Raw genomic sequence first — 13,767 nt, forward strand, 5'->3', positions numbered from 1 at the left:
ATCAAAAAGATGTTCCTTGCGATACTTGGCTTGACAGAAAGAACCCAAATAACCATTATAAACGCCAAATCCAAAGTCAAACACTGCAAGTGGGCGACAGACTTAGTATTGATCACCTGAACCATAGTCATAAAGCAATCAAACAACGAAAGATCAAAGTCCACCCAAGCCACATGCCGATTCCACACCTCCGGAACCAAAAAGCACTTGAAAAACAAGTATGTGACATCTTTAACTTCCTCACCACAAACTCACTGCTTTCCATTCTTATAAAAACTCTTTGTTGTTAAAAAAAAAAGTTATTCATTCACATGGATAAAACAGCATTTTAAATTGTTAATTCTTCAAATTAACTCAAAAAAAACTCCCGTCGGAGATGCTTTAAGAGTTTAGTTTGTTGTCTATTCCGTCGCTAAAATAATGTGTGGTTAGTTAATACTGTTGAATGTCAACCAAACTGGTAAGTTGGGTTTAACAAGTTCACAAACCAATCTAGTTAGGGTTCGTTTTGAAAATTTCACAAACCAATCTACCATATATCTGACAAGGCAAAACGACAAGAAAACAATTTAAGCTGTAATTTGAAGAAAAATATTAGATGGTAGTGCAAAAATTCAAGCTAATATTTTTTATTGGATATCTTAGCAGCAGTGGCAGACTCGTAACAAAACATCAGGAGGTAACACTAATTTTAGCGATAGCATGCCAGCAGGCAAAGGCCAACGTGAATCACAAGAAGACTCGTATCATTTTGATATCAACTTGGAGCAGCAAAATGATCTGAACATATATATACATTTTAAGTTTTAACATAAATCTGTTGATACATAGCAAAAATTAAATCTAAACTATGAGAGTGGAGTGGACATAAGATGCTGAATAATAGCATTTATTAATTACTATAGACTTAAAACACTCACTCTTACTCTCAAGATCAAGAATACATTGATATACAAAACATAATCTCACATTTCTGACAAAATATTACTAATCTTACGAAGCTCTTTAAGAGCTGCCATGGCTGTCATCTGTCCTCTATCCACCAGTGCCTTCTTCGACATGTTATCTACTTCCTTTTCTTGCTGAAACACCGATTCAATCACCTGAAAAAACAACTTCTATTATTACAATCACAAATACACAAAATCATATTTGTTAAAATCTGTAAAACAATACCTGTAGATTTTCCACCATGGATTCCCCTAGATTCTTCAAAGAACACGTCTTGTTTTGCTCGCCGGATTCCGCTTTGCTCGTTACATCCATCCCGGAATCCGCCACCACTTCACTTTTCTGATCACCGCCACCGCCGCCGCCCTTCTCCGACGAACCTTCACCACCATTCTTCCCAAACTTCCAAAGCCACTGAAGTTTCCCCGAAGAAAGTATCCTATCTTTCAAATTCACCCCTGGTTTTCCGGCGGAATCTTTATTCTCCTCCACCTTCACCGGAGCATCTCCGGCGACAGCCTCCGGCGAATCAACTTCCGCGACAGTCTCAGGCGAATCAACTTCCAAGACAATCTCAGGCTCAGGCTCAGGCTCGGGCTCAATTTCATGGACTGATAAATTTGACGCCACACTACTCCGGTCAGTCTCATTTTCATGGTGCCTGTCACTGGCGGCACCACCCGGGCTTGCCACGTCGGAAAAAATCGAAGAGTTTTCTTCACTGCCACCATTTCCACAATTTTCGGGTTCCTCTTCTAACCCGAGCTGTCGGGCCAAGTCTTCGAGCAAACTCCGGCGAACATGGCGTCCAATCCGGGCCGGGCCTGGGCTCGGGCCCGGGGACATAATCGTCTTTTCACGATATCCTTTCGAAGAAGACGGGGCAGATTCCGTCCTCAACAACTGCAGTTTCGCTTTTTCCGGCCAATCTTTCGGTTTACTTTCAACTTTCTTCTCTTCTTCTTTATGCAAAACCCGCCATTTCTCCTCCCAGTAGCTATGACTCTTTCCACCGGTCGTTACTTTGCTCATCTTGTAACCACCGCTGCCGCCGCCGCCATCCACCGGAGGCGGCATCGATCTCATGGCAGCAATAGCCACCGGAACCAACGACTTCCCTTTCTTCACCAATTTCTCCAAATTCACATCTTTTGGAAAATTCAATAGTCTTTGAAGACACGAAGTGGCGGTTTCGGTGGAAAGAACAGACGATCGAATATAAAGAATCATCGAAACCGCAAGGGCGGCAATAAACGCCCCGCGGGTCGAATTCAAGACCCGGAAACTTGTTTCCGGGTCTTTTTCATTTTCCACCCCATCGAGTTTTTTATTATCAAATGAAAAAATTTCATCCCAAATGACCAAAAGGTCCTCGAGGTCAAATTCACGCCCGAATAAAACTCTTAACCACCGAAGCGCGAAATACTGCGGTTCAACCCCGAGCTCGATGAAATGAGTGTAAAGAGACGGATCAACCACCGCGAGGAGGTGGTACAAGGCGGAGGAGGCTTCAATTACTGGCGGCAATTGGGTGGACAATGGCGGCGGTGCGAAAAAGTTGGACATTGCAACCGCACCACCGTTACCGGACATTAACGCATCGAACATACAATAGGCGTCGTGTTCCATGAATTTTTGAGATAAGACAATTCCCAATTCGCCCTCGGCTCCATACGGGTCGCAAAAGGAGATGATTGTTTGGATTTTGGGGTCGAGGGTATTGATGGGTTCTTGATTTTCTTGGATTTCGTTATTGTTGTCTGTGTGTTGAGATGTTTGATTGTATGTTGAATCGGTGTTGTGGAATGATAGGCCATCGAAATTATCAGTGAAGTAATGTTTGTATAATTTTCGCACTGCAGATAGACGTTCTACATCCGCTTCTAGGACGTATAATAGTGGAGCCAAGAGTTCATGCATTCCTAAAAATAATTATATAATTTGAGAAATTAAACGAGTTAGTGTATGTGAAATGAACGCATTATATGGTTTCCTCTTATTATAGTATTGTAATTTGAAAAATCTACTCAATTATAGCATTATACTTTCAATCTTCTTTTCAGAACATTGTAGTATTGTACTACGAAAATTGTTTCTATTTTAATGTCATTGCTATAATTAGATAGATTTTACCAATAGGAAGAAACGAACCTAGGATGCTATAATAAACCAATAAATGTTTGTTTCTATTTTTTGCATTTATTAACCATTTTAAAGCGTTATATTTCAAGAATGCACTTTATCCATACAAAATCTAAACCACTTTTCTGTTTTCTCAACGAATTCTCCATCAAACCAATTTCATGAGTGATATTTTAATAAAAAGTGCAAGAAAATTTAAGCAAATTATATTGAAACAATACGTTACCTTGTCTATAGCCATGGTTCGGATGTCTAATACACCAAAGCAATAAAATTCGTCTCAATACCCCTTGGCATCCCGGAGTCTGAAAGTAGCTACCATGTTCAGGATACAATCGTGACAAATCTTGATCCACCATTTTCTCTATCTCGGCTTTTTGAAAAAAGCGACCCCACATGCTATCTGCGTAGACGTTATAAGTTCTTCATTTGTAAAGCATGTAATCGGGATGATGAATATAAACGATTTTAAGCAAGAAAATTACCTGGGTCTTGCGATAATGGATTGTCCATAACAAGATCGGGAATATTGCTTCCATCTTTAGGAAGGGGATCGATCAGGTGCCTCCTTCTTAAAGTAGCGTAGCTGGAAAACAAACGAATTAAAATGTTAACGCTTGATTACGAACGAAAAGGGGAAGTTTTTAGAGATTGTAAGTAGATTGGATCGAAGCAGCCATGTTTGATCAGATGTTGATATGAAGTTATGAATCATGAGTACTTGATTAGATGCAGAGATTGACAAACATATGAACACACTAATATATACCTTCTACGGGAATTTGCAGTAACACGACGAACTTCATCGACAGAGGAAGAAGAGGGCAAAACCCCCAAATCAGTACGCCACTGAACCCCTCTCAAATCCCAAAAGCGGCGATTATTATCCAAATCACCTCTCTCCGGTGACGACTCGGGGGTTTCTGAAGATTCCGGTAATGTATTGGACGTCGGCTCGGCTAGGGCCGCCGGTGACATAATTTAGATTGACCGAAAATTCAAAAAATGCTAAAAACCCAATCAAAATCCACAGCTCCAATTCGCTAAATTTTATGAAGAAATGATCTTTAGATGAGCAAAAACAAAGTATTGAGCTGCTAATTCGTCGTGTATGTATAAATATGTATAAAGAAATACAAGGATATTTATGTAAACAAGAACCAAATCAGGGAATCTGTGAATGGGGAGAAAGAAATTTGCGCAAAACTGCAGATTTACACAGGAATAGTTACTTCCCTGTAAGAATCGTTAGGGTTTGGGGAAATTTGTTTACAGAGTAAGATAGATCTTATCAAATACAAAATTCGAGAGGAAAACCACACCCAAACTTACGAAAGTTACAGACAGATCTTCAAGGAGTTATCCAACAACACAATTATGAGTTGTTTTGATTGGGTTACTGCAACAAAAAGGGGGGATTGATGTGGAAGAAAGCGTGAGCTGAATGAGACTTGAAGAAGAATGATTCGCATAATTTTGTGAAATTTGTTTGCTTTTTCCAAGAAAAACAAAAAGGTAGTGGGCAGTCTTTGTCAAAGCATGTAGAATTATGGTTTCGTCTACCACAAGATCAAACAAAACAAAATTGATAGCTTTTTATATAAATTAATGCTTTATTTGTTAATAATGTATATAATATTTTATTTTCAATTAAAGGAATATTATAATTACTTTCATTGATTTTTTTTATTTATTTAATTTTTTTTTGAAAGAGAAAGAGGTGATATAAGTTATGAATATATGAAATGATAATCAGAAGTTAAACACAAAATTAAAACGAATGTTTTACATTTTTTATTTAAATAAACTAGGTGTGAAATCCGTTTATGACACGGGTTGATTCAAAAATATTAAAATTTAAAATGTAAACATTTAATATTTTTTAAAATAAATATTCAAAATAAACAAAGAAAAAAAAGTATTTATTGCAATTTACTATCAGAATTATTACAATTAATATTTTACATATATAACTATAAATATTATATGACTTTTTAAATTTTAAAATTGAAAAAAAATTGGCATGTGGATATTATTTATTTCAAAAATACCACAAAATGACAGGTGTCAAAACTTATGAGAGATTGACATATGAAAAAAATAGATCTTCATTTATTAGAGTAGATTTGTATCACAATTTTGTTTCTTCAGGATACAACAAACGGTTCTTTAAGACCGACAAAATCAACAAGGTTCGGATAATTAAATATAAGATCATAACTGATATTGTATCTAATATCATTCATAAAATTACGAATCGTAACTGATAATTGAAAATTAATTTTCAGCTATACAATCATTCAACCTCTCAATTTTAATGACTAGTTTCCCATTTATCTATTCTTCGTTTTAAATGTAATTCTCCAAACTAATGTATCATAGACGGGAACACAAATATGCAAAGATAATTTCATTTTAGTTTTAGAGAATAACCGAAAATGAAAAAAACTTATTTTTCTAAAATGGTAAAACATTGTTTTCTACGATAATAAATTTATTTGACCTTTTTACTATATCCTCATGTCCCACAAAATATAATAATTTAATTAAGATATTGATAAATATATGTTATTAAAAATAACTATATAGTCGTCATTAATTTTCAAATAATAAATTTTATATTAAGTTGTACTAAAATATATTATAATTATTTTAAAAATTTTGGTACATAAATACATATAATAAATTTTATATTAAGTGTACTAAAATATATTATAATTATTTTAAAAATTTTGGTACATAAATACATATTATAACCATATGATATCAATAGTTTCTACTCACGAATGAAAATAAAATAAAATAAAATTTTTTATTTTAGTTATTTTTAACTATTATTATGATTATTCGGCTTAAATATACATCTTTTAAGATCTTGTTATCCCACTATATGTAGATCGTATATGAATAAATTTAAATATAATTTTTATTTAATAATATTTTTAACTATTGTTATAATTAATTAATTTAACAATCACTCACTATGGCAAAATTTAATATTAGTCATGATTGGTATTTCAAAAATTAATCATTTTAATAAGGTAATGTAATATATTTTTTTTCACTTTACGAGTTTATGTTATTTATAAGGAAATTTTTTACAAAAGTCACTAAATTTTATAAAAAATCGATTTTAACATTATGTTTTCTTGTCTAAAATTGGATATTTCTTTAAGGATTTGTTAATATATGACAACTTAAAAGGTTATTCAAGATGCCATATATTGACATGACATGATAAAATGATACTATTTGGTTACATATGGATATAAAAATTAAAAAAAATCTAAAATATAATAACTTTTCGACAGTTATCTGAAATATAGTATGATTTTAGTGATAGTTATCCAAAATATAACCACATTGTGACATTTGTAACACTCTTATGAATGATCATATTGATAATTAATTATTTTTTAAATTAAATGTGTTTTGTTTAACAACTTAAAAAATCAATAAATTTAATTTAGAAATTATTTATGTTTAATATAATTTAATGTGATGTTAAAGTAAATATTTGATTGGTACTATAAAAGTTTTATATCTTTGTGTCGGTCAATATGAGGATGTTAATCTCTCAGATAATATGGTCAACGGTTTCAATAATAGAATGGGTGATTGTCACCACTGGGCATATATACATATTAAACGTTTTTACAAATTGTGGGAATATGTAAAAACGACAACAAATTACCCTTAATGAAGAAAAAAAAAGTCTTATACATGGTGCTAGCAAATAATGGTTGATTTGTGATGACAATTAAGGGTGTGTAGCTAGATCAAAATTGAACTAAAAAGTGGATATACAACGACGATTTTAAACAAACATACTAATATAATATGTATACATAAATACATAATCATCCTTCTTATTATATGTGGAAATCTTGAAACCATCTTTATGAGCCTCATCTTTCATGTATGGTCCACGAGGACGGTGCCATCAACATTATTGACCTTTTGTTTTTTCAACGTCCATTTATATCAAGACTGAATGGAATACGTTCACCAATATTTATTTTTTCACGTGTTCAAGAATTAACTATAGGGAATAAGTATATTTATCTGTTTTTAAGACCATGTCATATGTTCTATAACACTAATAACCTATAGAATAATTGGTGATAACACTAACAACCTTGAGTTAGCTAGATTACTAGCTTTGGATGTTGTTTTATATTTAATCTTAGAGATCGATTTTTGACCAATTAATGCTGCTAAGTGAATTTTTCCTCATATATATTCGAATGTATCTAGCCAATAATATGTAATTGTTTTTTCAAAAGGGTATTCCCACTTAAATGATGTTCTCGCAGAAGGTAGTTCACCATTTTGATGAAGACATATAGACATTTTATCTTGTTTTTGCAAATAACGTTATATCACCCCTTTTTGATCATTTTTTATTGAAACCATCAAAATTAGAACTTGAGACGTTGATACAAAAAAATTGTCCTTGCCATATGAACCATAATATATCTACAATAAATATTATAATTCTGATAGAGTTCATCCTATTCATATATTTTATGAATGGGTGAAGTTGCCACATCATGTGAGTTAAGGTAGAGGAAACATACCCATCCCATTCTTTTATTTCCTTTTGAAGAGTCTATTCATCTTTTTTGTTTTGTATGTAAATTGAAAATTATAGAAATATACAAATATTGAAAGGTATACCTGAAAATAATTGGAATCCTATGTACATGTTGTCTTCTTTGAATGTAATCAAAATAGAAAAATTATTTATATTGACAAAATAACAATATAAACTATTTAATATAGATAAATCTTTATAAATGATATTCGTAGTTTCTATGAATATTAAGTTTAGTTTCTAATTTTTTTTTATTCCAATGATAGTTCTCGTGGTTTATTTTTTTCATATATAGTGTTTATGGCTAACACCGTTTATTTTTGTCGGTTAAATCAGAACATATATTCAAGTCATATGAGGAAAAAAATCATATTTTACAAACCAAGGGTCTATTCATGAAGTTTTAAATAAAATCTTTATAAATGGTCCACATGGTTTCCTAAAATATCGAGTTTAGTCCCTAATTAATTTGGTATTATAGAAAATCCACGCGACTTCAATTTATATCATTTATGTCGAAACACAAAGAAGTGACAAATACATAGATTACTGATTTACTCATAACAATATGCAATCAGCCATCTATACACAATTTATCATCTATGCGCCAAGAACACATGAACAGTCAAGATGCTAGCCATTAGCTACTTTTTCAGTCCTTTATGTATTTATATTAATGGCATGTCCGTGTTAGGTATAGTTAATTGTACTGTTGTACCTTGTATTATTTCATCTTAAGTTAGAGCCCATTCCTCTAATAATAATTGGACATATCACTGTTTGTTTGCTTATCAAAGGCATTTTGTATCGTCTTGTAATCCACATACTTTTTATTGATATGCGATATATCATATCTCCATTTCCATGTTTATCATGCTTTACTCTTGTTCATATTGATATTGTTTACATTGATGTTATTTGCTTGTTCTATATTCCTTTTGTCTTGATTGTTGGACCTTCATTTGATCCTAACAAGTTACCCTAATGTCGCCATCATCTTCATCGATGGAGGCTCGAACCTGCTAGAGGTTTGCTAGAGTCTCGGAATTAGAAAGATGAAGAAGATCGTAATAGAATCTTAGAATCGTAGAGGCGGAACCCTAAAAAGAGTCAGACGATCGGAGTTCAGAACAAAACATCGTTGGAACCTCAAATCTACAATTAAAAAACAAAACAAAAAATATTACCCCTACCCTACCCCACCCACCCATCCCTATCTTTTTTACAATGCTTGTCTTCAAGAGACCACACTAGTCAACATCGCCACCACCAGAACTCTGGTGCCACCAGACCTCCGCCACCATCAAACCTCCATCGTCAGAGCACTTGCCACTCACACATCTCTCTCCCTCTTTCACTTCAGTTTTTATGGTGACGCTTTAATTTCTTTCATCAGAGAGTTCTTAAAAAAGTTATGTTTATGATTTACTTTTTATAGGTCCATCATTGTGGTGATTGCTGACTACCCAATAATATACACTACATTTGAGTTTATGAACTTCTTCATTTGGTTAATTTAAACTTCTATAATTGATATTTTTCAATAAGTATATATTGAGGGTAGTTTGGCCTTTTACTAAAAAATAAAGAACATAATTACATTTATTAAATTGTAGGCATCCCCCTAAGAACATAGAGATATGTTGTAAGCATCCCCCAAACAATGTTCTAATGGAATTCCGTTATGTAGTGGCAACCATGGAATGGAATCTTGGATTTCAGTATTGACATTTTTGGCTCTAAAATGTTTATTCTTTGTGATTATGGTCCCATTTTGAATTTTTATAATGTGGTCTTTTTGTTACAAGTAAAATTAGTGTTTATTGTTATGAACATGGATTATTTTTGTAATTTTTGTTCCTCGTTTTACTTGGAATTCTTTTGATTTCAATGTTGGTACCTGATTGCTACTGATGTAATGACTACCTGCAACTATTCTTTTGATTTCAATATTCATACATGTTTTCCTACTGTTTTCAATATTCATACATGTTTGTTACTTATGTAATGACTACATGCAACTGTTTATTACAAGATGATCAAAATGTTGAAGGATTGAAAATTGCAACAGGACATGTGGCAGCAAATACTATAAGAATCTTAATTTTTGGGTGACAAGGTTATTAGTTTTGATTGGGTTATCCGGATAAAACATTGGTCAACTAAGAAACTCCTCTGGTGTAACAGTTATTATACTTGCTCAAAATCAGATGGCATTATGTGCATCTTCTCATAAATCTGATCGAGTAGCACAGGTAGTCATTTTTATAATATATTTTAGGTGATTTTGTTAAAATCGTTAAATTTATGGATTAAATTTGTTTTTTTTCTTTTATAATGGACAATATAGATATATGGAGATGTTCTTGTAGTGTTGAGGGCTCTAACAAAGATCAGATGGCAGTTTTGGTTTCGGGTTTTGATGAATTCTTTTTTTATCGAGTGTATTTATTTATAACTAATTAATTTTATTTTATTTTTAGGCATGGATAATACACCTAAGCAAATAATCCCCATCACTCCAACTTATAATCTTGGCTTCACTCATCGACCAAATCAACAATATGTGGACCCATCTTTAGGCTATATATTTCATCTCACTTCAGTCTATTAGGTATTGCTTGTTTGATATAATGAAATTGGGGAAGTAATGGATCATTCTTGAAGGAAAATAGTTCCTTCCATTTTGTTAGTTTTCAATCCTTAGCCAGGAGGTGTTTTTTAACCTATTTTTAGTAATATAACATTCAATGTCATTAAGATTGACTTCAACAAAGTCTTTTTTGGGTTGCCCTCAGAACTATAACTAGTTAGAATGATATTTGTAGAGAGATGAAATGATTTATTACTTTATTATATGGTTAGTAAATTAATTGAAAATAGTAGTAATTAATTAACAGTTAATCAGAATTAATTTGAGAATGAGTTAATTAGAACTAATTAAGAATGCAAGGGTTGGGCTGCAATTATTCAATAGTTGAATAAAAGAGAGGTTCCAGAACCTTCCACCATGTGGACGGTTTTGGGAAGCCCTTTTACGGTTTCTAGAAGCCTCCGGAAACTAGATAATTATTGAATTTGAAATATTATTATTATATGTTCAAATTTAGGGTTTCTAGGCTTTTCTAGCAGCTACATAAAGGGTTGTAGCCCTTTGAATTTTTGGCCATCACTTCTAAGAGAAACCCTAGCCGAAATTTTACCTTCCCTCTCCTCTCTCCTCTTGTCTTCTAGTTTCCAGGGTTTGGGTGTGAGCCATTAGAGGCATCATACTTTTGGTGCTTGCTTTCTGAAGACTAAAGGAAGGATTCAAAGGATTGTTTTCTATAACAATTTAAAGGTATGTAACCCTACTTTGTAGATTTTGATTTTACGTAGGGTTGGGGTTCTTGTTGTTAATTGTATCTTGCTTTCAATGTATAAAGACATAGATCCTTATAGGTTCCATGTACCCTTACTTGTTAAGAGTTTTTTTTCGCATGTACATGAATGTTATAACCTGTAATCTCTATCAATGGTATCAGAGCTTTGGTCTTACAATTGATTACACATGAGTTGAATCGAACAAAAAAATTTCTTAAGAGGACGTGTTGCACACTTCTGTTTTTTCGATTTTCATGCCCTTATCTACCAAATCCGAATGTAGGTTTAATTTTTAGTGATTATCTGTTTTGAAAATGTTAACATCCAAATTTTTTAAACAAAAGATATGTCACACCCCTGACCAACAGTGGAAATGTCAGGTTGTGCGATGTTAGGATGTTGGATCTGGAGTCAGGTATATAGAATAATATACACACAAATATAACATAAACATTCCTTTTATTTATTATTAATAATAAGGGGTTATATTGTTTGATAGACAAACACACTTCCTAAACATATACTAAACAAATAAGACTTCCTTCAACCACTTGTTGACTTCCTTCAACACTTCACTGCTGCTGATACTCATTTCCCTGAGAATACATGGGTTTTGAAAACGTCAACGTAATGTTGGTGAGTTTATAGGTTTTTATAGTTTTATATTTTTAGAATAGTTTTATTATTTTCTTTTAAAGGTTTCTATTCCTTATATCTTATTTTCCTACAAACAACTTGTTGGATTAGGTGTCTAAGCCCATAACTATTTTGATATGTACTTGACCCGATTATGAGCATGGTCCTTTTAGGGTGCCTTCACTCATGCAACTTGATAGGATGACAAGAGGAGAGAGAGTAGAATTTATTATATGAATAATAAATTCGCACTCAAAATGATTTTATTAATATATTAGAAGATTAATATATTATTTGGAAATCATATTATTTAATTAGTATTGATAAGAAATTAATTTGGAATTAATTTGGTGGTCAAAAGAGACTGATTAAATAATTGGGAACTGTTATGCAAATCATTGATAGTTGCATAAATGAGCTGATGGACTCCATAGAGTGGAGTGGAATAAATCTATGAGGAAGCCCAATAAGATTTCGTCCAAAAGGCTCTAAGGAAGGAGTCCATGGGCTGCTTAAGGCTTAAGCAGTCATATTAGGGTTTCCACATAAAACCCTAGCAGCCACATGTATAAATAGACCCCATGACTAAGGGATTTTCGGCCAATGCTTCTAAGAAACCCTAAGGGCAGAAAATCTTCCCTCTCCTAAAGTCATCCTGTTGCTTGAGTGTTTGTGACTCCATTAGAGGTGCAACACTTGAGGCACTAAGCTTTCAGAAGTCAAGATCAAGAAGGATTGTGATTGTTATTGCTACATAACAATCAAGGTAATGTTTCTAACCCTAATCTTATGTCAATTTCGATAATAGCATGTTAGATCTAGGGTTTATGCTTTGGTATTCAATTTGTTGTGTTCATAGTAGAAAACCTAGATCAAAGCAATTAGGGTTGCATGTACACCATAGGAATGTTGTAATGCTCATAACCCATCACAACTAATCTTTTAGTACTTATCCTATAACTTTTTTCTTACATATACTTTTATCCCTTTTTCTTATCCTTTCATACTATGACTACTTTCAAGGAATTCCCCTTTAGGTAGTTTAATTAATTAAGGTTGGCGAACAATGTTACAATGAGTTCCCATAATCGAGCTACATGACTTGATATTTCCCCACCATGATGCTTCATCGGACGAAGAAAAAGACTATAAAGTTAAGTCTGCTGGGGTTTTAGCTAGCAATCGTAGGTAGGAGTGTCAATCCCATATAGATCTATACATACCTTTAGCGCTCACTTAAGATTAACGATTATAGACTCGGGGTTAGCTAAACTTAATCGACTAAAGGATGAATAATAAGACTCGTTTAACAACTTTTTTTATAAACGTTTATAGTATGATTATTTATCTTTAGTATTCTTTCCTTTAGTTTTTCCCTTTAGTGTGATTTCCATACATAATTATACACACACACACACACACACACACACACACACATATATATATATATATATATATATATATATATATAACAATTATCTTTTGTATTGATATTGCTTGATAGGATATTATGGCAGAGTACAACTAAGTACATTGCTTATCCTTTAGTTTTCTTACATAATTATTCTGATATATATATATATATATATATATATATATATATATATATATATATATATATTATAATTTTTATATTAATAGGATATTAGGCCAAAGTAACAACTAGGTACAATGCTTATCCTCAAATTTAGCCAGCATAACGACTAGGTGCTATGTTACCCAAGAGAATTGGCCAGCATAACAACTAGGTATAATCCTCCAGTGTAATTTTAGGCATTATAACGACTAGACATAATATCATTCTTAGAGCTTAGGTAGGGTAGCTACCAAGTATAATAGTATCATAACGTTTCATGTATAAACTATTGATATATTACAAATATATATTTTTTTTTGTAAAAATCATTGGATATAGTTTGATAACATGTAGTCCCCTCAAAAAATATTTGAAAACAGTAAAAGTGGGGCCATGAACTCACCCTAGTAGTGTGATTAATTGATTTAGGGTAGTTTTGGGACTCGGAACTTTGGAGATCGCCTTGGGATGGACTAGATTGACCAGAGGGTGAGATAGAGCT

At 32.7% G+C, this 13,767-nt stretch overlaps 1 protein-coding gene across 1 annotated transcript; it reads right to left on the reverse strand.

Moving 5' to 3' along the window:
• Positions 1 to 776: 776 nt before the first annotated feature.
• Positions 777 to 4,644, reverse strand: LOC145123932 (uncharacterized). The gene is made up of 5 exons (XM_079059114.1): positions 3,863 to 4,644; positions 3,579 to 3,679; positions 3,320 to 3,496; positions 1,177 to 2,873; positions 777 to 1,103 (listed from the first exon to the last, which is right to left on the reverse strand). The coding sequence occupies exons 1-5, from the start codon at positions 4,069 to 4,071 to the stop codon at positions 966 to 968; spliced, it is 2,322 nt and encodes a 773-aa protein (XP_078915240.1). The 5' UTR covers positions 4,072 to 4,644; the 3' UTR covers positions 777 to 965.
• Between the last annotated feature and the right edge of the window lie 9,123 nt (positions 4,645 to 13,767).

This window comes from Lactuca virosa, chromosome 7 (genome assembly GCF_052849685.1).
Source record: "Lactuca virosa cultivar CGN04683 chromosome 7, Lactuca_virosa_CGN04683_v6, whole genome shotgun sequence".
Lineage (NCBI taxonomy): Eukaryota > Viridiplantae > Streptophyta > Magnoliopsida > Asterales > Asteraceae > Lactuca > Lactuca virosa.